Raw genomic sequence first — 26,772 nt, 5'->3', positions numbered from 1 at the left:
TTCCAGACAGTCGTATATTCAGTCTTCTTACTATTGTTTCAATGCTTGCTCCTCTGCACAGACACAGAGACTTGGGTAAGTAAACGTCTCCCTTCTCCTTCTTGCTATTTTAAACTTTAATCTAAAAGGTTGCAAAAAACCATGAAGCAAGATCCTTTTCCTTCATGTTGCAGTCAGGTTTCATCATGTCTTATTCTGTTTAGTTGCTAATTTACAACAGTTCTTCTACAGATGTGCTATTCACATGATGATGAAAGTTTGTTTTTATTGCATTTTACTTTATTATAGTTTGTACACAAAATTCAAGTTTCTAAAATGTTCTCATTCTCTTTAATGGATTTTTTTTTGTTTTTTTATTTAACTGTTTTCCTTTCCTTCCTGACACCAGGGGCTTGTTTCCGCCTGATCACCGAGTGTTTGTTGTCAGCTATGTGATCACAGGGTTTGATGGGCTCTGCGATGAATTTGCTCCAGTTGCCAGAGTTACTGCTTTATATCAATCGCTTGGTATTCCCACGCTCTGCAGCTGAGAGGCAATATTTCAAACAGGTTAGTCACAATATTTTCATCTAGAGGAATGTTAGACCTGATTTCTTAGGGAAAACAGAAAAGGGTATCAATATATAACAATTACAAGTTATATAACTTATTGTCAATTGAATTATAAATGCTACCATGTTTAGAATGGGATTTTTCCATGAGGGCATCCAGGGAACAACTTTGTGTATTCTGTAAACAGGTGGACAGTAATGTAAACATCTTAAATTATTAATATTATTCTAACTAGTCAGATTAAAGATGTATTTTTAAGCTGATAAGATGAACAGTTCTCAAGATGTGTATCATATACAGACAGTCGTTTCTAGAATTTGGAGGCAGATTTCAGGATGTGTGGGTTTGTCTTCTCAGCAATTGACCTCAGACACAAAAAAACATGTATTTGACACTTTATTGCATCAGTTCCACTAATAAATAGTGCCCTACTCCCTCAGTAACACAACGGATTGAGAGGATTCAGTGCGGAATCCTTGTTATCAATGTCTCCAGTCAAATCAAATTCTGTAACAACATTGTCCAGCCTTCAAACCCTTTTTCTACTGGCTCAGGAAAAGCTCAATGTCAAAGGAAAGAAACTGCAAAAAGTCCAAGTTAAGGCTTGATTGCAAAAGCAAGGTAAATATCTAGTTCCCATTTCTTCATTATAAACAAATGTGTGTGTGTGTGTGTGCACATGTATCACTTTTTCCCTGGCGTCTGAAAAAACATTAAGGAACACGCACACACGCACAACTCGCATCTGACGTCTACATAGGCTTCCACAGTACAGCTGTGTAACTGCATATATGCATGATTGGGTCTCCAAGTGTCTTCACACCAATCTATCAGTGTAAGTACATGATTGGCTACAAAAACAAAAATAAAATGAACATATAAAATATATATATATGTTTTGGTTTACAACTGCCAAAGCCACTGTACAGCTTTTTGGTTTGACAGGACATTTCAGAAATATGATAGAATTCACATTTCAAATCAAATCAAATGATTTCTTCCTCTTTTTTTTTATGAAAATGAAACATACCAAAAATAATCAAGCAATAGCTACAGCTGGTCCCATATTTCAGCAGTGATGGAGGGGTGTGGGCTGGCATCGAGGTGCAACTTCTACTTCATCTCACTGCAAATACTTCAGAAGTGGGTGATAAGGTCTCTTATGATCAGCTAAGCAACAGAAGTCAATGTACGAATCAAACTCAGCAGTGCACAGAGTTTTTACATCCATTTACATTTATATCCAAGCTGTGAGTAGAACGTACTAAAAGGTAGAAACAGTGCATGGTAAGTATTTGTAACCTATCCAAGAAGCTTTCTACACAATAGTGTATTCATTAACTTCTCTGTGATCCAGCTTATGATGCTGCCCCTACAGTAAATTGTGCAAACTCAGAGGAAAGACCAAGTCAAAACAGGCAAACTGCGCTGTAATTATGAAAAATTGATGACCTGTGGCTTGGAATGATTTAAGACTGTTGTTTACTTCATCTGTGGAGTAAAGACACTTCAAATGATCAGCAGCCAAAGAAAAATATCTACAAATCATTGCACTAATGAAAGGAGAACCAGTAAAAAAGGTTTTTAACAACCTAACGTTACGTCAGTAAACAGCTTTTTTTAACAGCAGCTCCCCGAGAGGCCAATCAGGACAAATACACACAGAGCGCCTGCTCACATGTTGAGTCAGTCAGTGTCACTACAGACTCCCAGACTCCCAACCCCAGTAAAAGTGATGAAGATACACCAGTGCCAGCCCAGATCCTGGACACAAAACCACTTCTCTAACAATAACATGACATGATACCAAAGAGAGAACAGACATTGAGATAAAGATAATATGCACGGTGAAGATGCACAGCTGTTGAGAAAAAAAAAATTTGCTTTAAAAAGAGCCCTGACATGACACATAAATGGGAAATTTTCTTCTCTTGGTTCCTGCAAACACACGCTCTCCCCCCTGTACGTTCCACTGTGTACGTGTCTGCCAGGCTTCTGTCGTGACGTGATGAATGGGGCACTTCACTCTACTGTCACTGACTTGGCCAGGTTTCTTGGACAGTCCACCTAGATTTAAATAGAAGAAGTGAAAATGTGAGCACATCATCCCAAGCCTTGTCGCTTTCCAATCATTTTAAAATCCAATTTCCAATTATAGAAATGGCTAATTGTCTCAGGCTTTTAATATCAAAGACCGTATTCACTGTGTTGCTCTAGGACTAAAACTAAAAGCTGACAGAACTTTTGCAGCTGCTGCTGCAAACACATGTCTGTGTTAAATCCAGGCTAAAGACAAATGTTTATTCACTAATCTGTATCTGTTGTAATTGCCATATTTCTGTCCCTGGTTGTTTACTGTTGCTGTTGGTAATTGTTTTTACTTTCTATCTTTATTTCCTTTTGACATGACTGAGTTTAACTGTGCTTTGGAAAAAATCTTTAAGTGTCATTTATTCTTTTTTGTTTATATTTACTATATGAGCCGAGTAAAGAGGACAACACAATATATAGGTCTCCTGCTGTTGAGTAAATGTTTCATTCAAACTCTAACAAAAACACTAATGTGCGACCCAGTGATACAGCTTTTATGATTCTCAAATCTTTGTCTAGACACTTGGACAAACTTTATAAAACCTGGAGAGTGTGGAAAAGTCTTTGATCATATAAATGTTTGCTTCTGTGTCAGAGCAGCAGCACAGCTTGGCATTGACGACTCATCGACATAAAAACAAGAGCTAACTGGGCTTCACTCTCAGTTCGTCCCTCTGAAGTGAACTGCTGCAAAAGCTGCATCAACACTGGCTTTATTTTTATACTGAAAAAAAAAACGATTGAAGTTTACAAAGCTGCAACAGACAGTAGTAGTCTGACATCGCTAGACCATTTCACTTTTGCGAATGGGTCTGGAACTCCGATCATTTATGATTTCAGCGAATTGGGATCAAATGTCGCAGAGCAAATCTCTGAACAATCAGCGCAACGAACAAATTGTGACAGGGAAGAAAAATGTCAGTTTATATTCTGTCCGTTTAATTCTCTCCAAAGCCGATTCAATTGGACTCTCCATACCGGAGGTAGCCAGTTTGGTTGGTAAAGAAAATGTTTAACTGGCACTTTCTATTGGGTACTCCTCTGTCACTTACTCTATCAAACCAACCCAGTTTAAGATCAATAAGGTGGGATTGGCCAGACGCGTTAATGGATGGAAATGAGTCAGAATACAAGAGCAAATGGATATGAGCTCATTGATTGTTTTAGTTTCCAGGCTAGACAGAAAGTCCAACCCTGTTTAAACAGTGAGCTGCCCTGTATTGTCTTTTATCATTATCCTCAAATAAACCAATGCATCTATGCATCTGTGCTTAGTCTAAAAAATATGACCATCTGTTAAAGTTCTGCTTGAGTAATTCACCTATAAAGCAGTCCAGAGGTCTGCTGCTGCCAGATAATTAGGGGCATAGAGCTTATAGTTTTACTGTGGGTGTAAACACACATCTCCCAATATACATGTGAAAATTCTTCTCCCTTGTTTACAGTAAAAAATGACACATTGGTGATTATGAAAGTTTTAGTTAGAATAGTCTGCAGGTGGAGACTGAAGAAACTTCAAATCCTATTGCTTTTTTTGGCATGAATTCTGTGAAAAGGAGTCTTAAGAAGCAAATCACTTGAGATCATCATCAGTTACCAGTGAGCCTGAGGGGACGGTACTTACGTCAAAACCTCGGCGCTGAGCCAGGTGGAAGGACAGCAGCTGCAGAGGTATGACGCTCAAGATGCCCTGCAGGCAGTCCACACAGTGAGGCACGTTGATGGTGCGGGTGGAGCTCTTGATGGTCTCGTAATCATCTTTGTCGCATATCACAATTGGACGGGCCTGTACGGAAAAAAATATTTAAAAAAATAAAATATAAGTCTTCAAAAGTACAATATTTTTCCACCCATCTCGGTAAAATTTCACACCTCTTAAATCCACATCTGCTGCACATTACTGACAGGAGTGATGTCAAACTGACCCAACCACTCCCTCGTATTTAAGGACGAAGGATCAGAGGTGTGGCACAGACAGGACTATGAAAATTAACCTAACATGCAATATCTGTTGTGGTCACCCAGTGATCATGTGTTTGAACTGATTTTGTTCCGTTTCTCAGCAATAAAACAAAAGGCAGAAGGACAAATTACTAAGACAGTAACTACAACAACTGGATATATAAAATTGTTCATAACTTTTGGGGGGAATTATATGCGTGTGTGTGTGTGTGTGTGCGTGCGTGCGTGCGTGCGTGCGTGCGTGCGTGCGTGCGTGCGTGCGTGTCTCACCTTACGGGCGAGGACTTGCTGCAGGGCGTTCTGACATTTGGCGTAAGTGTGGTCTCTCATGATGATCATGATGACTGGCATATCTTTATCCACCAGGGCCAGAGGGCCGTGTTTGAGCTCTCCAGCGAGGATCCCCTCTGAATGCATGTATGTGATCTCCTTGATTTTCTATACGGGATACAAAACACCTACAGGTTAAGGAATATTGAATTGTGTATCGTAGTCATTATAGGCTATTTGAAAGAATTTAAATAAAAAGATAAGAAAGCATCAGTCCAAATCAAGACTCTGTATTTCTCATTCAAAAAAGGAATGAGATATGTAGAATCAGATACAATCATTTATAAACATGTACTCGCAACAGTAATTCGACCTCTTGGGTTTAGAGAAAAATCTTTCAATCTAAGATTACGTGTATAAATACTGCTGGAGACCACTGGTGTATAAAATAGAGCAGTTTTTATAGTTCTCACATAAGAGACAATAGAAAGATGAAACAGTCTGCATTTCCTCACCAGTGCTCCTTCCAAGCAGGTAGCGTAATGGTAGCCCCGGCCCATGATCAGGACACTCTTCTGCTGATACAACTCCTCGGCCAACTTCTGGATCTCATCATCCAACGCGAGGACCTCTTTAATCTGATCTAATATGGGCAGAAAAGCAATTATTACTCAGTTTTTATGAGTAAACTTTGGTGCTGTCGCATGCTAGAACCTGGACAGGACAAGCTCATAATGCTGGGCAGGGAGCAGCAGACATTCCTAATTAGTTCAACATTAGAGTCATGCAATCAAATGCTTTAGATCCAGAGCAGCAGGCGACAGCTCGCAGCCAACAACTATTCTTCCCTCTTCCTATTTTTTCTTTTGATCTCTCTCTCATCATTTCGCTTCCTGTGTTTTAGTTGTTTGGACAAACAACTAAAATGAAGCAGGCTTTGGGTTGTGCTTGATCTTTGCTGCAAGAGATAGTTTCCCATCCCTATATGCTTTAATCTCACATTTGACCAGGATTTCCCTGGCTGAAGCAGAACTCTCCCGTGGCTTAATTTACCTGGAAGAAGTCTCAGAGCCTGGATTATCTCACGGCGTCTGGGCTGCATGGAAATCCTGTCATCGCACATCAGCAGGGCAAACATGATGAGGGCCACAAACTGACTGGTGTAGGCCTGCAGAAAAAAAAAAAAAAAAGTCAGGAAAGGAGTATATGTGGTATTATGTCATCATATTAAAGAGTTATGGGTGTGCAGTTTGAGACAACTTTTGAAAATGACCGACTTATAGAGAAAACAGTTGTATGATGATGCGTGCACACATATAGAAACCGTCGCGTATTATAATATTTAACATTGCAAGATTGCTTGTGGTGACCAGATCACTAAAGGTTAAGTAGTTTTCCATTTTTGCAACAATACTGGAACCAGAGCAGCAACCTGATCCTAACTTTAGCCTCATCTAACAGAGTTTGTAGAGCCCTGTGTCTCCGTGTTTTGATAGTGAATTTAGTGTTCAGCTAATAATCTGCACCAGATGAGAAATGGCAGGAGAGGAAGATTTGAGCACACGCAATGCAGCATTAAAATACAGTGAAGCTAGTTCTGCTCATGCTGGAAACTTGGTACACACACACACTCGCTCTTTGTAATCATTCTGGAAATGTCACTGCTCACAACCTCAGCACATCTGAGCATCGATGCCTGTCGTCATCACCCCTCTCTCTTATCCTCCTCTTCCCTGCATGTTTGGAGGCCTTCCATGCCCATTTGGGAGATTTAATCAGGGTTCAAATGGAGCCAAGTCCTTTCACAGGACCCTCTTGACTCAGAAATGCCAGTTTCTGCGTCCAAGAAAATAGCTGTAAAACCTTTACACTGATTTCTTTTCCTCACCTGACAGCACCCTAACTCTGGAGTCTCTCTGAATTGTGACATTGAGGGCTGTCAGCTCTAAAGGGGCCAACATATCTTTTTGTGATCATTTTTTCTCATGCAGAACATACCAGCTGTTGCCCCTCGACGTAAACCACACTTACATTCAGGGGAAATATGAACAATCCTCCCTCAAACCAAAACGTCTTTGGACTACAAATCAAACTTAACCCTGTAAATTCCCACAGGACGCTTGAACGTAATTCAAACAGGCAGCCTTCTTATATTTACTGTCAGTTGATGAGCCAGCAGGATTTGACTTTTGACAGCATCAAAGTCTTTCTTCTCAAGTGTCAAATATTCCATAAATCTTGCACACGACCAAACGAACCAGAAAGGCTCTTCTTTTTTCTACAAGCGCTCTCTTTTCCAATTAACTAAAGAAGATAAATTGTATTAAATATTAAATAGAAGCCAATTTTGTAGTAATTTAGCAGCTAAGTGTGATACATATTGACCAGTGAGCTTAAGAGCAAGGCAGTGCAGCATTTAAGCAGTGTGTGTGTGTGTGTGGCCCAGCCAGCCAAGCAGTAAATGATGGCGGCATGCTTCGAGGCTTTGGAGCAGAGCAAGAGTCAGCGAGCCAAGCCCAAAGGCTTAGCCAGAGGGAACCTGCTCCACTCTCTATTCTATGCTCACTAACTGGGGCCGAGCTCCACGACTTCTCTGCTCTTCCTCCAAGTCTAAACTGGCAAATGCTTTTAGTTTGGAAGAGGAGGACAAATAAGAATCCTAACTTTACATGGAGTCAGTCTTCTTTAGCTCCCTGAGGAATAAGAGTGCAGGAAAATGTCAACTCACAAAGGCGGGTCTGGTGAGTCCAGATTCACAATGTACTTTTCAGATGGGTTTATATTCAGTGTCAGAGGGTGTTGAGTTCAACTATGAGATGATGCAACAAACACGTTAAGAGTCCTTTAAAACATTGAATTCTTCTAAAAATGGATAAATGTGATGATGAAAAACAGATGCATTAGTTTTTATCTTAACAATAATGTCAATTCAATCTTATTTGAATAGCGCCAAATTGCAACATATATGAAGGCACTTGTCTTAAAAAGGCAGAGACCTTCCAATATTATAGATAAACCCAACAGCTACTACTAATGTCAAGGATCAGAGGAGAGTGATGACTAAGTGTTTACAGTTGCAGTCACGGAGGGTCTAAGAGAAAATGTGTGATAAATGTAGGTTGTGGTAAAACCATGAGGTATTTTTTAATATCCGCATCCTCATGATAGTCAACCAGAGACGCAGTTGTCATGGCTCACCTTGGTGCTCGCTACTCCGATCTCAGGCCCAGCGTTGATGTGGACTCCGCAGTCACTCTCCCTGGAGATGGAGCTGCCCACTGTGTTGGTGACACCCACGGTCAGAGCCCCTCTCTCCTTACAGTAGCGCAGGGCCATGAGGCTGTCAGCAGTCTCCCCTGGAAGGAATGGGAAAACAAAAACATTATGCAACGCAACAGCTCCGCCAACAAAACGATGCAGATTTATTAGTTAGTTCGGAAATTGCCATTTCACAATCCAGGACTCTGATTTGAAACAGGTTCACACAAAAACCACAAGGCTAACCACAGACATTGCTCATGTAAAAAAATAGACACCACAACCAACTCACATTCCTGAAGCTACAGCAGAGTGTTTAGGTGGAGAAAACTCAACTGTACTGCAGAACTGTGACTTAACAGGTCATCTAACATCAAACAGTTCCCCTAAATGGAAACTGGAAAATAACTGGATCAAGTGCAGATAGCACAATCCTCCTCACCTGACTGGCTGATAAAAAAGCAGACATCATCTCGGAACACAGGTGTGTTCCTATCCAAGAAGTCACTGGCCAGCTCAATCATGACGGGCAGCTCGGTTAGCTCCTCCAGGATCTGACGGGTCTGGGAAAGTAACAAAGGACTGTTCAGCAAAACAAACCTGTCGAGCACATGTGCCAACCCATAAACTTCACACACAGACATCACATTTCCTTATTGACTTACGGACTGAGCGCGGATAGCGAAACAGAAAGATTTAAATAGTGCGCATTTACACCAAAAGGGGGACAGCATTTGGCAAGTGGTTACTCACCGCTACTCCAGCATGGTAGCTGGTGCCGCAGGCAATAAGTATAAGTCGCCGACACCTCTGGATCTCTTTGATGTGGTCCTTCAGTCCACCCAGTGTCACTGGAAAGCAAACCAAACCGCTAATCCATCATTGTGCAGAGAGAATCACTGACAAGGTATATTTGCAGATTTAGGTTTTCTTCTAAATGCATGTGACTCACAAATCAATAATACACACTGAGGGGGCGAAATACAGTGAACTTTAGGTCATTCTGATTTTAAAACTACAAATTGTTATGACAGCTTAAATAAATGAAATGGGCTTTCGTGAGCTGTCCTTTCCACAAATCCTGAAATAAACATTCATGGAGAAAGTAGGCCAGCAGAAAAGAGTGACTGTTTATACTTTAGAGGTTATTCAAATGTTGGAAATTGCAGTAGTAAAGTAAAATCTGTAGAGAGTTAGGACAGAGTGGAAAACAGTTCTCTCAGTGGAACATTGATGTAACAGCACCTATAAATGCACTAATCAGACATCTCTCTGACCTGTGTTTTCATCGAAGTTAACTCTCCCTCTCATGGTGTTGACCACAGACTCTGGCTGCTCAAATATCTCCTTCTGCATGAAGGTGCTGTAGTTGCCTGTGGTGAGAGGATCAGAAATCAGGTGAACTTTTCCAAAATTGTAAAAAAGTATCTCATTTAACCTCCTGAAAATCTCAGATTCATGCTCGAACAAAACATTTTTTTTATGATAATGAGAAATCCCTGGAAATGCAGGGAGTTACTAAAGATTCAGAGCCACGGCGTTAGGTCATCCATTACACAAAGGAAAGACAAACATAAAACATCAGGGAGACACTGTTTTGCAATCAATTATAAACTGTGACAGTGACATTTGAGGTTTTTATTCTGCCTGCCTCAGAGTAATTTGGGTCGAGGGAATTATGTTATTCAGCAGAAAGTTGCCAGGAACTGAGGCAGAGGAGAGCAGCTGAGTAATGACAGGAACACAAAGGAATGTCAAGAGCAGCCAGCTTCAGCTTCCCTCTGCCCTCTGCTGGATGACTGAGGAACAGTCAGTAGAGAAGAAGACAATAAAGAATAATAATCACAGGCTGATAATAAATAAGTTATTGCGGCAGTGACACATTTTTCCTTGGGTCAACTCTGTAGCATGGCACATTGGAAGACACTGGAGGTGCTGACTTTAAGTTTTCAGGGTGCTCTGAAAGCAATAGAAAACAATGCGAGGAAAGACACCCCTTTATAATCACGTTTGCAATTTAAAGGGATGGAAGCTTTATAATTGATAAATCATTTTGGTTCTTTTTGTCAAGCCGATTGCAGCTTCTCAAATATGAGGGTTCACTGTTTGTTTCTGTAATTTATGATGGCAAATTAAATATTTTCGATCTGAGGAAAATTTTATGTTGACATTACCTTAGGCTCTGGGATTTTGTGTTTGGCTTTTATTTTTTCATTTTATTTGACCATTTTTACTTAGTGATTGCTCATCCAACCGATGGGTGAGACAAGACAGATCCATTTGTCCAGTCTGTAAGGCTCGCAATCAAAACACAAAGGCAACCAGGTCAACTGGCAATATGAAAGGAGTCAATCTCCTTTTTAGCTGTTTAACAAGTGGAAACAATTTAAAACTTACACAATAATAACAGGACAACAATTACAAGGGTACAGGGCCAAATTACAAGGAAGAGTTCAACAGATTTATCTTTAAATGGGGCTTTGAGTAATTTATGATCGCGAGAAAATGTGAACACAATAAAGTCGGACCCTCAACTCACCCTTCATGATCTGCTGCAGCTCCATCTGCAGCGACTCGATGGCCCGGGATGGGTAGTCTCCAGCCCTGCGTTTTATTCTGTGGATGGACAGCCGGCCCTCTATCACGGCGGCCACATCGTCATCCTCTAGGTAGATCACCCGATTTGTGTGCTCGATCACTGCGCTGTCATGACAAGAGAAACAGACGAACAACCACATTAGACATTTGATTAATGCAAGTTTCAAAAGGATGTGAAGCTGTAAAAAGGTGGATACAAAAACTGGTTTCTGCTGACCTTGCATCTGAAGCAAAGTAGTACTCCACAGCTTTCTGGTCCACAGGGAACAGGCAGGTGTCCTGGTCGCTCCTAGGTATACCACTGCAGCTCTTCTTTTCTTTAGCAGCTGAGAAAAATAAAATAAAAATGGCCCTCAGTCATGCCTGCGCAATCGCATGTGGAAAATTCATAACATTCACAAAACAAAGAACTTACAGGAGCGGTAGAGCACAGGAATATGATCAGTGGAGAGCTTGTGATCGCTCCGAACTCCCATCAGCAGAGGACTTCCCCTCCTGCAAAGTAACATTTAAATGATCCAACAATACTTTAAACTGCAATAACTATAACAGTAGAATAGTTTGACAGCATCAGTGGTGGCCTACCTTGTGCCAATTGCCTCTCCGGGGTAGTGGACACTCTTGAAGACCAGGGCAAAAGCTCCCTCCTGTCAGGTGGAAGAAAAAACACATCAGACTTTTATCTGCAGATCTTAGAAGGAGAGGTGGAGTGCACGAGCAGGTCCTTACCAGCTGCTGGATCACCCGTTCCACCAGTACGGAAAAACTGAGGTCGTCATTCTCACGGTTGTCATACATGTACTTCATCAGTTTGGCGATGGACTCCGTGTCGGTCTCTGACTCAAACTCATAGCCTTTGCTCTCCTGTGGAGATCGAGTTAGAGAGTTAGTCTAACCCTAACCCTCAGAGTGATGAAACGATGTCTATAATAGTTTTTTAAAGATATTGGCTCACCAGGAACTTCTTTAGGTCTTTGTAGTTGGTGATGATTCCATTGTGAATGACAATGAACTCTGTAGAACAAAGAGATCAGAATCATTTTTAAGATATGATACCTGCCCCCAGGTGAATAAAAACAGCCGAGCTGTTCCGAAATGCGAGGTAAAACATTTAGCTGTGTGAGGTGAAATAGCTTTCGATCTTTAACTCAACTGACCGTTGGTCTTGTCAGATCTATGTGGATGGCTGTTGACTGGGCTTGGCTCGCCATGGGTGGCCCAGCGGGTGTGAGCAATGCCGACATGAACATCAAACTCCATATCGAGGTCCATGTCCTGCTGCTCTAAAAGTCAAACAAACACAACATGGACAAGGCTTAGTATCTTAATGGTTCGGTCACATACAGGATGACAAATCAAGGCTTCAGTTTTTAAAAAACTGATTCTCCTCCTCTAAGCTTACTGTGGATCTCATCATCGAGAGCCTTCACTTTTCCACGTTGCTTGATAATTTGGATAGATTGGGGCCTCCCGTCCTTGCCGTTGGCCCCATCAATCCCCACACCTAACAAAAAAACAAAAAATTAAGCGAACATGAGAATTACAGGGATCACAAGTCCTTCAGTATCAACGGGATGGTGCAGATATCGTTTTATAAGTAATGGACTGTTTTTAGTCTAATGACAGAGCTGAACTCCAGCTTATCGTGTTGCTACATTCAATGAATGTTTGCCCAAAACTGTAGGATGGTGATGAAATTCAAATGAACTTAACACACAGTAAATAAGCTCCATTGATGGTGCAACAAGTCTTACCAAGCCTCGTGATTATGGCTGTAAAATCACAGCAGACATTGTCTTGCTTTGAGTTTCTCACATTTTCAGAAGAACAAATAAACATTAAGTGTGACTGACGAAGGTCAAGTCATATGCTGCCTTAACATTGAATTGGACACGCAGTAAACACTGTCTGTAATTTGGTGGCATCTTAACGCAGACAGTGAGGAGACAGATAAGGTAAAAGGTCTGATCAACAAGCCTGTAAGTTTGTTAGTGATGTGAAGGTTGTTGTTTTTCGCTCTCACCCGCTGAGTCATAGCCTCTGTACTCCAGACGTCGCAGACCTTTGAGGAGGATCTCAAGGATCTCACGGCGAGTCCTTGGTACATGGTAGTTGAGATAGGCAAAGATTCCTGAGGAGATAAAAACAATAGTCTCAGATTAAAGCTGTGTTTCCTTTAATAAGAATTTGGGTCCGTCGACAATATATTTGGGTCTGTCTGTCTACTTTAAAATTCTAGACGGGCACTTAAAAGTTCAGGCTAACTTCTCATCTGTCAAACTGGTACATCTACTTGTCTGTTATTCTAGCATCGTTTTGCAGCTGACATGCAAAGATTAATGCAGTCCCTTGGGCGTTTTAACCAAACTCATGTGCACTTCATGTAACCAAATTCATGTGCACTTGGATCCGAGAAACAAACACAAGGAGGGCTGGGTATCATGGCTGACATTAATGTGACAGTAATAATAAGATTAATGTTTGATATTGAGTACAGGATTAACCAAATGAGCAAAAATCCCAAAGGATCATATTTATTCTATATAGTATTCTTATAAACATAATCCATAGTCATACATGTGGAGAACAGAATTGAAATACCATAAAAACTCACTATGATCATAATGATTATGTCATGATAGTTTCTGACCTGAAAATGACAACAATAGGTCGAGGTGACTGAGGAAGAACATGATCTGATTCCATCCTGACACAATTGAACAAGCTTTTACTTTGTGATGTACATCTCTAATATAAACAGGTTCAAAGTCCCAAACTTATTTTAGGAATAATGCATGAGGAACCTGTCCTACAGGTGGGGTGATGGTACAAGAAAAACAAATATTTGTATCTCCAGTAGTAGAACCTGCTTAGAGACAATAGAGTGTTTCTGCTGTTTCACGATAGGAATTCAAATGGGAGGAGTAACTGGTTGAAAGATACCTCAAAGGCAAACTCAAACCAAGCAGTTTGACTTTAGTCTGAGATGCTTATTTACTAAGTATATAGCTTTGAGTTTCATTGGCAGCTGCATCATACCTGTGTTTGTCAATCAGTCAGTCAGACTAAGGTGCAGCAACAGGCTGTCAAGACTTAACTAACTTTATTGGTACATTTTAGCAATGATCTGCAAATGACTGAGATCTATGGCCCCTCCGATACCTAATAGAACACACTGGGGAGTGTCTCCCTAACTGGCTATGGAGAATAAGCTCGGGGGAAAACACTAAAACCTGTGTGTGTGTGTGTGTGATACTACGTGATAAAAATTCTTTGGTGTCATGTTTATTGGTCTGTGGTGACATTGAGTTTCTTCATTGTTGTGTTGGAGTTGTTTGTCAGTGTGACGTGTGCTGTTTGGCACATGAGGACGAAATACATATATACGGAGGAGACATGAAAAACAGGCCTTTCACAGAACTGAGCCCTGAGGAGTCGATGCACACAGGGAGCCAGAGAGTCCAACAGAGCATTCATTCATGGACCCGCGGGGAAAGGAGGGCGGTGGAGTGAGTGACACCTGGACATGAAGAAGAGCTGCTGCAGCAAAACCGTCACCATGAGCTGAATGCACAGGAAATCTCAACTGAGAAATTTGTTTGATTGAATACATATCAACCATAGACTGTATCAACCAGAGCCCGGTGACATGTGACGGGTGGGTTGGGTCTGATTGTAGTGACGGCGATGGGAAACACACTCCTTGCTTAAACACACAATATCCCAACGACTCTAGTTAAAGTATGACGACGTGCGACCTCACGATTAGTTGATTTATTTCAATCAAATACTCTGTAAGAGGTTTAGAGGAAAGTTACGCTTTTGTCGTAGTGTCAGCGCAAAGCACGTCCGCTGTGTGTTAGCAGGAGGAGAGAAGGTTAGCATCTCTACAATGTTTCGTCATGTCGACTCGCTGCTCGAGCCCCTACATCACAACTCAAACGTGGACAGGAAAAGGGAACCATGTAAATGTTTAAATGGGAAACAGCAACAGCAGCCCATATTCGCTAACACACGTTAGCCACCCCTAGCTGATTGCAAATGGTTTGCAGCTTTAGCCTTTAGCCGGCGATGCTAGCAGCCTGTCGGATATGATCAGCGTGTTGTTCTATAGATCGGAGAACATCGTACATTGCCCAGTGAAAGCTGTAAATGTAGATAGGTCCTGTACTCACCACACATGTCTTCGGTTTGGCTGCTACTCTGGTATCTGGGAACGTCGCTAAACTGTGCCGCACCCCCCCCTCCCGTGATGTCACCCAATCAAAGCCAACCTGCTAATGTTCATGGCGCCTTCTGAGTGGCCGAGAAGCCTGTCCGTCCGGGTTGCACCTACCGACGCAGGTACTTCTGACGTGGCATCAGGATGCAGATCCGTGGGCAGGACGAGGTGAGGACCCCACCGATCAAAAGCTAACACCCCCCCCCTGAGCTCCACTTCAGCAGCACAACACTGCAGGACTGTAAACAGTTCATCAGTTGTGTTCAGGCCGGTCGAGCTTTTATCTTTAGTTAATAATTCTTACACTCATAGTATATTATATTACCTATTGTATAGTCAAATACTTATATTCATACCTCTACTATATATCATATATTATATCATACTCTCTGTATATTCTTTGTTAACATAAGTCTATATACACATATTTATACATGTGTACATGTTATAATTACTATTATTATATCACTATTACTATTATTATTATGTATACTGTTGCTGCCATTATTACTATATACTGCTTTTATATTGGAATAGTTACTATCATATATAAATGTATATTATGTTATATTATATACTATATATACTGTACTATTCTTATATACTGTCTAACAATAACATTACCATCATATCATCAGTACTATTAACATCATCTTGCCACTGCACTTTATCTGCCTATTTTATTTTATTTCATCTTGTGCTTCTGTTTTTTATTCTTTCTACCTCAATATTTTTTATTTTATTCTATTGTATTGTATTTTATTGTATTCAAATATACCGGCTGCTATGACAACTTAATTTCCCTTCGGGGATGAATAAAGTACTCTATCTATCTATCTATCTATCTATCTATCTATCTATCTATCTATCTATCTATCTATCTATCTATCTATCTATCTATCTATCTATCTATCTATCTATCTATCTATCTATCTATCTATCTATCTATCTATCTATCTATCTATCTATCTAATTTGTCCAGAAAGGAAGACAAACATTTGTTTATGCCCTTAATGAAGGGATGTGGCTAGAAGTGGTAGAATATGTAAAATTCTCAAGAAGAGATTAGAGGAAATGAGATTAGATGTTTTGCATTAAAAAAAACACGTTTATTAATCCTAATATTCATCTCTTTCCTTATTTCCCTTATAGTGTGTGAGTGAATGTGTGTGTCTGTCATTGTGTTTGTTCGGTTTGGGGGCAATGGCAGTGAAAATAGATGATGGGTATGTTTCTATACCGTATGCTGCTTTGTTATTATCTTTGTTGCCATGCCACTATGCTTTTTCTACGCCTCCTTTTTTAACGTGAAGGACTTTTAATTTATTTGTAATCAAAGTCGATTAGCCTCATAATACTCATACATTTACTTGATTATTAATTAGTAACAGATTCTTCTCTTTTTTTTCTATCCCCTTTGCTGCTAATGCAAATTGTTCCGATGTGAGACTAAAGAGACTTCTTATAAACTGTATATGTTTGGATTTTAAGATTGTAATTCAAGTATTAGCAATGTTTTCAAATGGATCATTATGAGAAACTACTGTAACTACTTTGTGTCACATGTGTACTTATGTTGTGTACTTGTTGTGTACACACCCGTAAACTAGAGTGGCACTCAGTAGAGCTTGTAGCTCCGCGAAGGACAAACAGTGCTCTGAAATTCTGCCAAGTTGCACCAAATTCCAGTTCTCCAAATCTGCCTGCTTTCTAAAAATCTATATCCATTAATTATTCCATGGGAAAACTGAAAATGTTAGAAAATGTTGCAATGTTAAAGTGATAAAATGAAGAAACCCTGCATCTGCCCCTGATCCAGACCTGCACCAAAATTCAATGGGTTATTCCCTGACCCATACTGCATCCTTTCATGGAGGTCTGTTCAGTTGTTTTGGTGTGATCTTAATTACAAACATACAAATTAACCAATAAACAAAAAAATAGGGGTAAAAACTTAACTTCCTTCACAGAGGCAAAAATATACACTCTGCAATATTCATAAATGATCCATTCCACATTAAAAAGATTTGCAGTTATAAAATATTTCAATAAACTTTATTTACATACATACATATATGTACTTTAACCCTAAAAGCTGTTTTGAGTGAGAAATGTGAAACTGTGTGAAATAATAAATAGAATATAATTCAGCCCAGCAGTCATCCGTTTCTTTTTACGGGCTCTTCTGATCTATACCTTGAGAAATAATGTCATTGTACAGTCATTTTACAAAACAGCAGGATGAATGATAATGATGATCACGGGGTCTTTCACACATCACGCTGTTCAACAGTTCCTCCAGCTGTGTCCAGGTCAGATGACCAGGGGAGAGAGGAATGTGTAAATGCAGTTCAAGGTTTCGGTGTAATTCAAACGCGAGCGTCCATCTCCTCTTCCTCTTCCTTCACCTGTGGATAAACACAAGTTTAGGAAATAATTTCAAGTTTCAGTTTTTTTCCTCAGAAGTAATTTTGTGGCTGAGGAATATGAGAAACAATGAGGTGTGTGCAAATGAAAACACTTAACCTAAAATGTATCTAGAGATTGAACACCTAAAAAAACTAAAGTAAGGTAGTGTTTTTCAAGTCTTTTGGACACAACAACTTACAGGTAATGACAACAGCTGGTTTGTGCAACAAAGATAGAGTGATAATCAAAAAATATAACAACCTTTAATGTTTTTCAATGGAGATAAAGCTCTCTTAACTATTGTTCCCCACTACTTTGAAACCCATAATTTCACTGAGCAGTATAAATACAAATGCCAAGCTGAAAGTTAGACATGAGATGTGTGTGCATGCGTAAGGAGACCTATTGTCTGGCAGGAGAACAAACCTGCTCCACTGATTCAACTTCAGGAACGTAAAACTGCAGCATGTTTTGAATTCCACTCTTCAAAGTAACCATGGAACTGGGACAACTAGTGCAGGCGCCCTGCAACTTCAGCTTAACGACGCCGTCTTCAAATCCCCGATACAGGACGTCACCTCCATCCTCCTGCACTGTCGGCCTGGGGAACAAGACCATCCATCAGCATGTGTGAGAGCAGAACAGAAAAGCATGGTGACCGGGAGCACACACTGATAAGAGAGGATGTCTTCACAGGCAGCTACCTTATTCGAGTATCCAGCAGTTCTTTGATCATAGCCACGACTTCATCATCATCATCTGATGGAGCTGAGAATAGAAGTGGATAGGAATGGATTCTATAGAATTCACAAACATCTTCCATTATCTGATGTTTCAATGTTCAGACGGTTAAATCCTTTACCAGTATCTGCGTTTGGTTCACTTTCCTCATTGACAACAGGAAGCCCAGTGGTGAAAAAGTCCATAATGGCCGCGAATACATCAGGTTTGATTACTTTCCATTCCATATTTGCATCAGACTAAAAGAGAGAGAAAAAAAGAGAACATCAGCACAAGCGATGGCACAGAACCACACTTTGAATTTCAGATAAACTGAAGTTGGTTTTACTCTTGTTATGGTGATAAAGTCGCCGCCCAGGAAGACACTCTTGACTCCATCAATCCTAAACAGCTGTCTGAAAACAAAACAAAACATCACTGAATACCAATGGAAATCATTATCAGTCACTCCTTATATATATTAATATATACTTTAATTCTTTACAGATTTTTTAGAGTAATTATTGCTTGGGTTTTTAGGTCACTATCATAACTAACAATCATAACTGACAATAATAACTGAGACAACCATCATAACTAATAATTATAATTCCTGCATTCCATTTAGGTGTTAAATGGGGCAACATACCGAACATCAAAAATGCAAAAATACCTGCTTTGCTAAGGCTATCAAAAGGCTAACTGTAAGAACACTTTTTACCATCTATTTAACAATCATTTATTCATCATTTACCTGGCTAATGGTGAGCAGTGCGCGTCACGAGGGCCGTCAAAATTCATAGTTCCTGATTCAAGAACTGTGCGACCTGGGAGGAACTTTATGCTGTTAGGATTTGGTGTATCCTGTGTCTGCACAAACATGGTCCTCCCTTTGAACAAACATTAAACAAAGAAGAAGCCATTAATATAGAGTTCAATTCAAAAGAGCTTCAAGGATGCTTCAGTAACACAAACCTGGAACAACAAAGTGGGGGTTTTGTGGCCATATTTTCCAAACTCCTGTGTTGTGTGAAGGCCAGTGTAATCCAGCGCTCTGATGTCCACAGACAGCAAGACTGACACAGCACATATAAAGAGATTTAAAATGTTATTACACTAGAAATCACATTGACAAACCTAAGGAGGAAAAAGTCATAAATATTAAGTTTCCTAACTCACAGGGTGCAGCAATAATTAAGTCAAAATTTGAATGTTTGTGAAAGTGTAATCAACTAAAACCTTCTTGGCTCCGTGGACCATGCGTTGCGTCGGCAATTGTATGATTGATTAATTCATTACTCAGAAACTAGTTGCTATGAATAAAGGTGCAGAACGGTTGTCTGCTTATGAATGACGTGTTTGTTATTGTTGTCAGTGTTGTTGGTGAGAGGCAGGTCCTTCATTACCAAACAGGTGCTGGAGGTCAAACTATCTGATCTGGTGACTGGTTACATGGCACGCCGTGAATCTGACATGATTCATGCCTCGTTAGCTGTGGCTCAGAGAGCTGCTGAAGGGATATATATATATATATATATATATATATATATATATATATATATATATATAGTTTGAAATGTTATTGCCTTCTCCCTTGGTGTTTTAAAATACAAAAACACAGTAGCTTATTTCGATACATGGCGAGGCTTCTTGATGTCCATGCACTTAGAATATGAGTATTTGGTATTTTATTTTCAAACACATTTGGATGTATCTTTGTCCAAACTCTTTATGAACATAACTGAATTGAATGTGGAACGCACTGAATTCTTATCTTACAATGTGACACGAACATGACCAAAACATCTACAATAACTGAGTTATTAAATCATTTAAAACAAACACTGTTATGTAACTGGTAACAATCAGTCTGCGTCACTCTCTGGCTTAGCTGGTCAGCTAGCGGCTTATAGTAAACACCAGCTCTACTTTTCTTCAGGCAGCACATTCATGCGAGTAGTTAAAAACTACAACATGAGGACATTACAACTGACAAACAGATAAACTTACGGACGCGTCAGTCGTGCTGAAATACCCAACAACCTGCCGACCCGTCTGTAGGTCGCCATGTTTACTAAAAATGAGCGGAAGTGGCAGTTCTGCTAGCGGAAGTGACGCACATGTGTTGTGCGTTTGTTGAATACTTCCCCCCCGATTCAGCAGCCTTAATTGTCGTCAGCTCCGAGATAACATTAAACAACATTTAAAAATGCCGAGTGGCAGGAACTTTCGGAGGAGAAGAGACTCGTCAGATGCCGAAGAAGACGAGACAACCCGAGAAGTCAGGTAAACAACTTTATTTAAACTCGACGAGAACAAAAACATCTACGACAGAAGCGTCATGTAGCTAACGTGGCGAGCCGCTCCGCGTTAAGCTAAAAACAACATATGACCTGTGTTCTTTTTTTTAGATAATGTACGTAGAGAATGTGATTTAATTGATATATTCTCTCCGGTCGTTTAGATCCAAAGTCGAAGAGGCTAAAGAGCTGCAGACTTTGCGGAAACGACAAGTCGGAGTCAGGTAACGTGAATGTGACGTTGTGCTACCTGTTACGCTGTTTGTTGTAGCTCGAGTTTTTCACTTCAACTTATCAGATAAATAAATGAAGTACCCCCCCTTTCTTCGTCCAGTGTGGCCGCCCTGCTGGTTGGAGAGAAACTACCACCAGATGCTGAGATCGATGTAAGTGACGCAGTAGTTGTTGCGTGTTTAGCTGCATGTTGGGTCAGTGTCTAACTCTCAGTCAACGTGTCTCCCAGAATGATCCGTTCAAACTGAAGTGTGGAGGAGTCGTAGACATGAAGAAGATCAAAGACAGGGACAGGAGCAGGGACATGTAAGTAAATCTGATTGTGTTGTGATTCTGTGTAATTAACATATGGTGTGTGCTGTTGTGTCTTTACAAAATGGAGAATGTGCATCATCACATTTGTTTCTGATACAGGCCAGAAGAGGAAGGAGACCTCAACCTGGGAACATCGTTCTCTGCTGAAACCAACAGAAGAGACGAGGATGCGGACATGTATGTACTTCTCCTTCAGTTGTGACACACACATGAAGACACACTCTCTCCCTCTTTAGCATTCAAAGTGTGGACGCAGAGGTCAGACTTAAATTAACGAAGGGTCAACCTAATTCAACTAGTGTAAAAAAGCAATAGATCCAATCTTTATAAAAATATAGATGCTGGGAGTCAGAATGATGAAAATGTCAATGTCCACACACCAGTCGATGCTCCCATAAACTTATTTATAATACCTCACAGGTAAGTTATATTCCAGGCAAAGGTATTTCTTCTCCTCAGTCAAGTACCTATTTCTTATTTTTGTATTATTATATATGCATGTTAAACAGTGAAAGTCAACACCTGCTTTTTGTCTAAATATTTATGGACTACCTGCTTGGCTTAGATACATTTTTGTTTGATTTTTTTTCTCCTTTTTCTGTTACGGCTATAATATACAAAAAACGACATAAAATACATGACTCTTAGGATATATTTGTGTTTACTCACACTGCTGTTTACAAAGGGCTTCATAGGAATATATTTCACCTCATAGGATGAAGTATATCGAGACAGAGCTGAAGAAGAAGAAGGGCTTGGTGGAGGCGGAGGAACAGAAAGTTAAGGTGAAGAATGCAGAAGACCACCTGTATGAGCTGCCCGAGAACATCCGAGTCAACTCTGCCAAGAAGACTGAGGAGATGTTATCCAATCAGATGCTGAGTGGGATCCCTGAAGTTGATCTTGGCGTCGAGTGAGTTGAGGAGATTCTCAAAATGATCATGTAGATCTAATCTATGAGAAATAGAGGTTCTACATTGAGACAAGTGACAAGTCGACAGAAAGTATTTAACTCGGATTCTGCGAATTCTTCTCCTAGTGCAAAGATAAAGAACATCATCCAGACAGAAGATGCAAAAGCCAGACTTCTGCAAGAGCAGAGGAACAAGAAAAAAGACCAGGGCACATCATTTGTACCAACCAACATTGCCGTCAACTACGTCCAACACAACCGCTGTGAGTTTTTTCCCTTCGCAAACACGGCGTTTTAAACGGTGAGAGATGATGAGAAGTTGTTTAATAGTGCTCTTCTGTTCCCTCAGTCTACCATGAGGATTCAAACGCTCCACAGAGGCATCACAGACACAGAGAGGAGCCTAAGGCCAGACCGCTCCGTGTGGGAGACACCGAGAAACCAGGTCCAGAGAGTAAGAGACCGCACACGCCAACAACCAGTCACACAATTCTTTATGCTGTTGTACTTTTCTATCACTAGACTGTTACCACTGTACTTTTTAGGGGGACATCAATAGCAAAACACTGTTTTTATGAATTGTCTAGATTTGGGTACCACTTCAAACATTACCTCACAATTGAGTCTGAAATCTGATTCATTACTACTTTTTAATCCACAGCATCATCCCCGCCCAACTACCGCAAACGTCCAAATAATGAAAAGGCCACCGATGACTACCATTATGAGAAATTCAAGAAGATGAACCGAAGATATTGAGGAGCTGCATTTTGTTTTCAATAAGGATTTACTAAACATTTGTGGTTAAAGAGATTGAGTCAAAAAAGATAATTTGTGGAGTGGATTCTGTAAACAAATGTAGGTGACAGTTCTCGAGTGTCGTACTTTGTAAATATTGTATATAGCTCTGTTGCTTATATTGGTCAAAACATGATAATCCAAAAAAGTGGACAAAAAAGATCAGATCTGAGTTGTTTAGCAGGTTATTATAAGTCCAATACAAATTTTAATTTTTGAAGGCTTTCAAAAACACATTTGAATAAAACTCTTAAACCCACATTTAAGTCTCGTTCTTTAATTTGATCAGTGCTTTATGGAGTAAAAAAACAAACAAATGAAACATTACAAAAGCAAAAGTTTACAAAATCAATATGACATACAATTGTACTCAACACTTAAACCAAATCCAACATAATATATAAAAATGATCTGTATTTCAATGCTGCAAAGGTATAAAAATGTTGTCTGGAACTGATATTTTAAATGAATTTGAAAAAAAGTCCTTACATTTTTTTCAGTAATTTCTTGTTCAAAGTAGTTCCTTTATTTCAAGATTTTACTAAAACTAAAACAAAAAAACCTCAATATCAAACTTTTAGTCCAGTTTAAAGTCATCAACTGGCAAACCCAAGTAGACACTAGTTCTCGATGTATGATGGAAACTAAATTAGCCAAACTGCTGGTGTCCAAACTGTGTACAAGTGTTGTGTTCTCCAGTCGGTGTCCGATCTCCTCATTGTTTCTCTATAGAGGCAGTCCCATGACCGTTGAGGTGGTGCGGGGGGTTTGACTCCTGTGATGGAGGTCCGTCCACGTCTTCTCTGTCACCCTGGGTAGAGCTGCAGCTGCTTCCTGGTGAGGCCCAGCTGTCTCGCTGGCGGTAAGCCTCGCACAGCGGCAGATCGGTGGTCTCCCACTGACTGTAGCTTTGTAGGGCAGAAACCAGCGGGAGGCAAAGAGTCAGCGCAGCACAGAAAGAGAGGAGCAGACAAGAGCAGCAAGTCAGAATAAGCGAATCAGTCACATGGAAAGGAGTCACATGAAGGCACGTGTACGATGACAGCATGGATGTTATGCAGAAGCACTGGAAATGATCAACACATACGAAAAGCTGTTTATTAATTATGTGTTACTATTAAGAGGTATAACTGAGCAGTTGATTTTAAGTTTGGCGAAAAGGTTTGATTAGTCGCTGGTTGGGGAGAAAGCAGAGCGAGTGCAGCAAGGAAGAAAGGCCCGCACCCAGCATGCTCCGAGCAGGACTGAGAGACACTTTCTCACACAAAACAAGACAAACAATTACAGTGTTTTGTCTCTACTTTATTTTTTTATCTTTTGGGTCTTTTGGAACAGCCGGCAGAAACTGGTACACACGTACAACCACACAGCCGCTTGCGTGGATACAGCTCATTCGGACGGAATCAAATAAAGATCACCTGCTGATTGCTTTTACAGGAAACATCTACTGGAGAAAATCTCAGCTTCAGGTCTGACCTCAAATAAATAACAGCAAACAGTTCTGACTTATTGTTAAGACCATAACAAACATCCATCAACACTCCAGTCTTCAAATGAACCATATGTGGGGTCACTAATATATTTATTTACATATAGTCTTAAATGAATCATACTTTGATAAAATCTATACTCTGATAAAGTTTTAGTTAATTTAATGTGTTATTCCCTAAAGAGCTTTGTGTAACTTCAACTCACAATAATTAATTATAAATGAACTCGGAGGCCTGATTACTTACATTCCACTGAAACATGTCTCTCTATCAGACACTGCAGACAAGGAAAGCAATACATATCATTACCATTGATAAATAAACGCAGCAGTAAATTCACACGTGATCTCTATTCAGACAAATCGGACTTTCAAACTGCATCAGTCAACTGCAATAAATGGGCAAACTAGAAACTGAACTGGTGTAGTTCAAGAGCCTAATAAATTTGCACTGCTGATTTTCAGCATAATGTCCCTTTATTGCTGAAGTCCTCTTTGCTCTGTCTAATTCTGACACATCGAGCAGGTAAAAAATTAAGGCACTGGCTAATTGGTAACAATATAAAGTCACTTGTTGAGTTGAGCTTCATCACAATGACCCTCAGCAATGACATGTTGATGAATGATACAAAAAAATAAATCCACAACAAAAGCTGTCAGGTTTAGAGGTGGGCAGGTGTAAAACCTTTGATGGGCTCAGCAGCGAATGGTGAATGGTGAGACAGTACACGGTGCTGGGCATGGGACAGAAGAGGGGCGGTGGGATGGGGGACAAGTATAAGCCTACTTGTACCTGGAGGAGTAATATTCTTCCTCAAGCTCATACAGGTCGATGGCGATCTCGTCGCGGAGCGAGGTGAGCTTCTTGTCACACTCCTCCTGCAACGAGCGGAGGTGCTGGTTCTGGAGGCTGATGGCGTCGTTCACGGAGGGAAAGTCGTTCAGGATCAAGAACTGCTTTAGGTCAGACACCAGCTTCATGAGGGACTCACCGGCACGTACCTGATACAACACCACAGGAGGAGGATGTGGGTTTAGAAAGATGGTTTTGTTTGTGGACCAAACTATTGGCTACACACACGTTCAGAGTCCAGAAACAGTGTCACTTAGAAAGCTGTGATGAATTAAATTATCAATGAGTGATTCAGTTAAATTCATAATGTGCATCTGAGCTTTATCTTAAATTCTAGTAGAGATCTGAGGTTAAAAAAAAAGGTCCAGCCAGACCTAACATGGATTCTTGGGAGTGGATTTCCCACTCAGTGTAAACATCACTTAGCTTGAATAAAGAGAAATAACAAGCTGACAGAATTTACTGGGAGTGTGGAATAAAATGTTTTTTCCAACATCCTTTAAGATTCTTAGAAGAAAATTAAAGGGGGAAATGTGGCCTTATTTAAAGGAAACACAGAAGAAATACTCCACACATTCAATCCCCTGATATTCTTATCTACTAAACATAATACACTCATTGCACTCTGCTGATACAAACATGTAAAGGATGAACTATCATTATTTTTTTTTTAGTAGTAGTTAGTCGCTTTATTTACTTTTATCTAATTCATTTTGTTGTATTTACTCTTGCATTTCTCTTCTTCATTCATTGCACAGCACTTTGGTCAACTCTGCCGGGCTTGATAAATAAACTTGATACTTACTATGTTGGCTGCTCTGACGTGCATTTCATAGTGGTCCTGCTCGGCCTGAGTTGCTCTAGCAACCTGCGTCTCATCCTCTATCTGGAGGAAGAAACCAAGATCAGTCCCTTGTGCAGCTCCAGGAGCAGGAAGGTACGAGCAGAAGACTGAGGGGCACGGAGGCTTTTTACATTCATTCACTGACAATTAGAAGTAACACAATACAAACACAACGCGTCACAGACAGGGTTTTAGAGACGGGGGTGTGTCTGTGCACCTTCGCGGTTTTGATGATCTCAGTGAAGTTGTCCAGGATGGAGCTGATGTCGTCTTTCAGCCTCTTGTTGTAGTTCTGCAGCAGCGACTCTTTGCTCTGAGAGTGGACTCTCTGCGTGGCCATCGTGTTCAGGAGCAACACAGCACGCTATACCTGTGCACAGCAGATACACACACACTGTTCAGCTGAAGGTTTCCAATACTGAGTAAAACACAGTAAGACACAACTGACGACAGAGCAGCTAGCTAGCATGGACACATTCACCAAAGCGGAGAAAATAAACCTGAACCTCACTTGGTTCTAGTATCTGTACAACTGATACAATAACTCTAAATGTACTTAGTATGAACTCAGTAGTGATAATAAGTCGATTCTTACCGCATACTTTGCAAACAATGTGGTTCTTCTTCTTCTTCTCCTCCTTCTGTCCTCTTCTTCTTGTTTAATGGCGGCTGATAACGCTCACGACGCCCATTACCGCCCCCTAGCGTTACTACAGGTAAGCCCCTTAAAAAAACACCTTTGTGATATCGTTTTATGTATACATGTTTGTATGGTTTTTTTTTATTTTCTTTCCTCTTCTTCTGTTATTACTGTTATTATTTTATAATCATCATTAGCATAATAAGCTAAATGACAGTCCAGATCCTCCCAGGATGAAAATGCTACGCTGTCAGAGCCACAGGAGCTCATTGTATGAATGTACGTCTGTGTTCGTGTACACCTG

At 40.3% G+C, this 26,772-nt stretch overlaps 4 protein-coding genes across 4 annotated transcripts; 1 reads left to right on the top strand and 3 right to left on the bottom strand.

Annotated features, from left to right (window-relative positions):
* Window positions 1-935: 935 nt before the first annotated feature.
* Window positions 936-14,965, bottom strand: LOC133001258 (glutamine--fructose-6-phosphate aminotransferase [isomerizing] 1). The gene is made up of 19 exons (XM_061070791.1): window positions 14,907-14,965; window positions 12,755-12,862; window positions 12,134-12,235; window positions 11,889-12,014; window positions 11,687-11,745; window positions 11,461-11,595; window positions 11,317-11,378; window positions 11,147-11,226; window positions 10,949-11,057; window positions 10,673-10,836; window positions 9,411-9,506; window positions 8,887-8,984; window positions 8,576-8,696; window positions 8,074-8,231; window positions 5,929-6,043; window positions 5,391-5,518; window positions 4,876-5,043; window positions 4,268-4,429; window positions 936-2,619 (listed from the first exon to the last, which is right to left on the bottom strand). The coding sequence occupies exons 1-19, from the start codon at window positions 14,911-14,913 to the stop codon at window positions 2,575-2,577; spliced, it is 2,043 nt and encodes a 680-aa protein (XP_060926774.1). The 5' UTR covers window positions 14,914-14,965; the 3' UTR covers window positions 936-2,574.
* Window positions 14,966-16,994: 2,029 nt separating this feature from the next.
* nfu1 (NFU1 iron-sulfur cluster scaffold homolog (S. cerevisiae)) lies at window positions 16,995-20,165 on the bottom strand. The gene is made up of 8 exons (XM_061071535.1): window positions 20,093-20,165; window positions 19,058-19,158; window positions 18,837-18,972; window positions 18,432-18,498; window positions 18,225-18,342; window positions 18,067-18,130; window positions 17,789-17,963; window positions 16,995-17,361 (listed from the first exon to the last, which is right to left on the bottom strand). The coding sequence occupies exons 1-8, from the start codon at window positions 20,149-20,151 to the stop codon at window positions 17,323-17,325; spliced, it is 759 nt and encodes a 252-aa protein (XP_060927518.1). The 5' UTR covers window positions 20,152-20,165; the 3' UTR covers window positions 16,995-17,322.
* A 56-nt stretch (window positions 20,166-20,221) lies between these two features.
* On the top strand, window positions 20,222-22,901 carry c5h9orf78 (chromosome 5 C9orf78 homolog). Its single transcript, XM_061071432.1, has 9 exons — window positions 20,222-20,368; window positions 20,547-20,606; window positions 20,717-20,768; window positions 20,846-20,922; window positions 21,031-21,108; window positions 21,647-21,844; window positions 21,971-22,107; window positions 22,194-22,298; window positions 22,506-22,901. Exons 1-9 carry the CDS (start codon window positions 20,292-20,294, stop codon window positions 22,601-22,603), a joined length of 882 nt encoding a protein of 293 aa, XP_060927415.1. The 5' UTR covers window positions 20,222-20,291; the 3' UTR covers window positions 22,604-22,901.
* A 1,022-nt stretch (window positions 22,902-23,923) lies between these two features.
* On the bottom strand, window positions 23,924-26,486 carry med22 (mediator complex subunit 22). The gene is made up of 4 exons (XM_061071349.1): window positions 26,424-26,486; window positions 26,046-26,198; window positions 25,790-25,870; window positions 23,924-25,133 (listed from the first exon to the last, which is right to left on the bottom strand). Exons 2-4 carry the CDS (start codon window positions 26,166-26,168, stop codon window positions 24,915-24,917), a joined length of 423 nt encoding a protein of 140 aa, XP_060927332.1. The 5' UTR covers window positions 26,169-26,198; window positions 26,424-26,486; the 3' UTR covers window positions 23,924-24,914.
* Between the last annotated feature and the right edge of the window lie 286 nt (window positions 26,487-26,772).

The sequence above is a fragment of the Limanda limanda genome, chromosome 5, assembly GCF_963576545.1.
Source record: "Limanda limanda chromosome 5, fLimLim1.1, whole genome shotgun sequence".
NCBI classification, from domain to species: Eukaryota; Metazoa; Chordata; class Actinopteri; order Pleuronectiformes; family Pleuronectidae; genus Limanda; species Limanda limanda.
The sequence above is the reverse complement of the archived record's forward strand: the minus strand, read 5'-3'. Positions and strand labels throughout refer to the sequence as shown.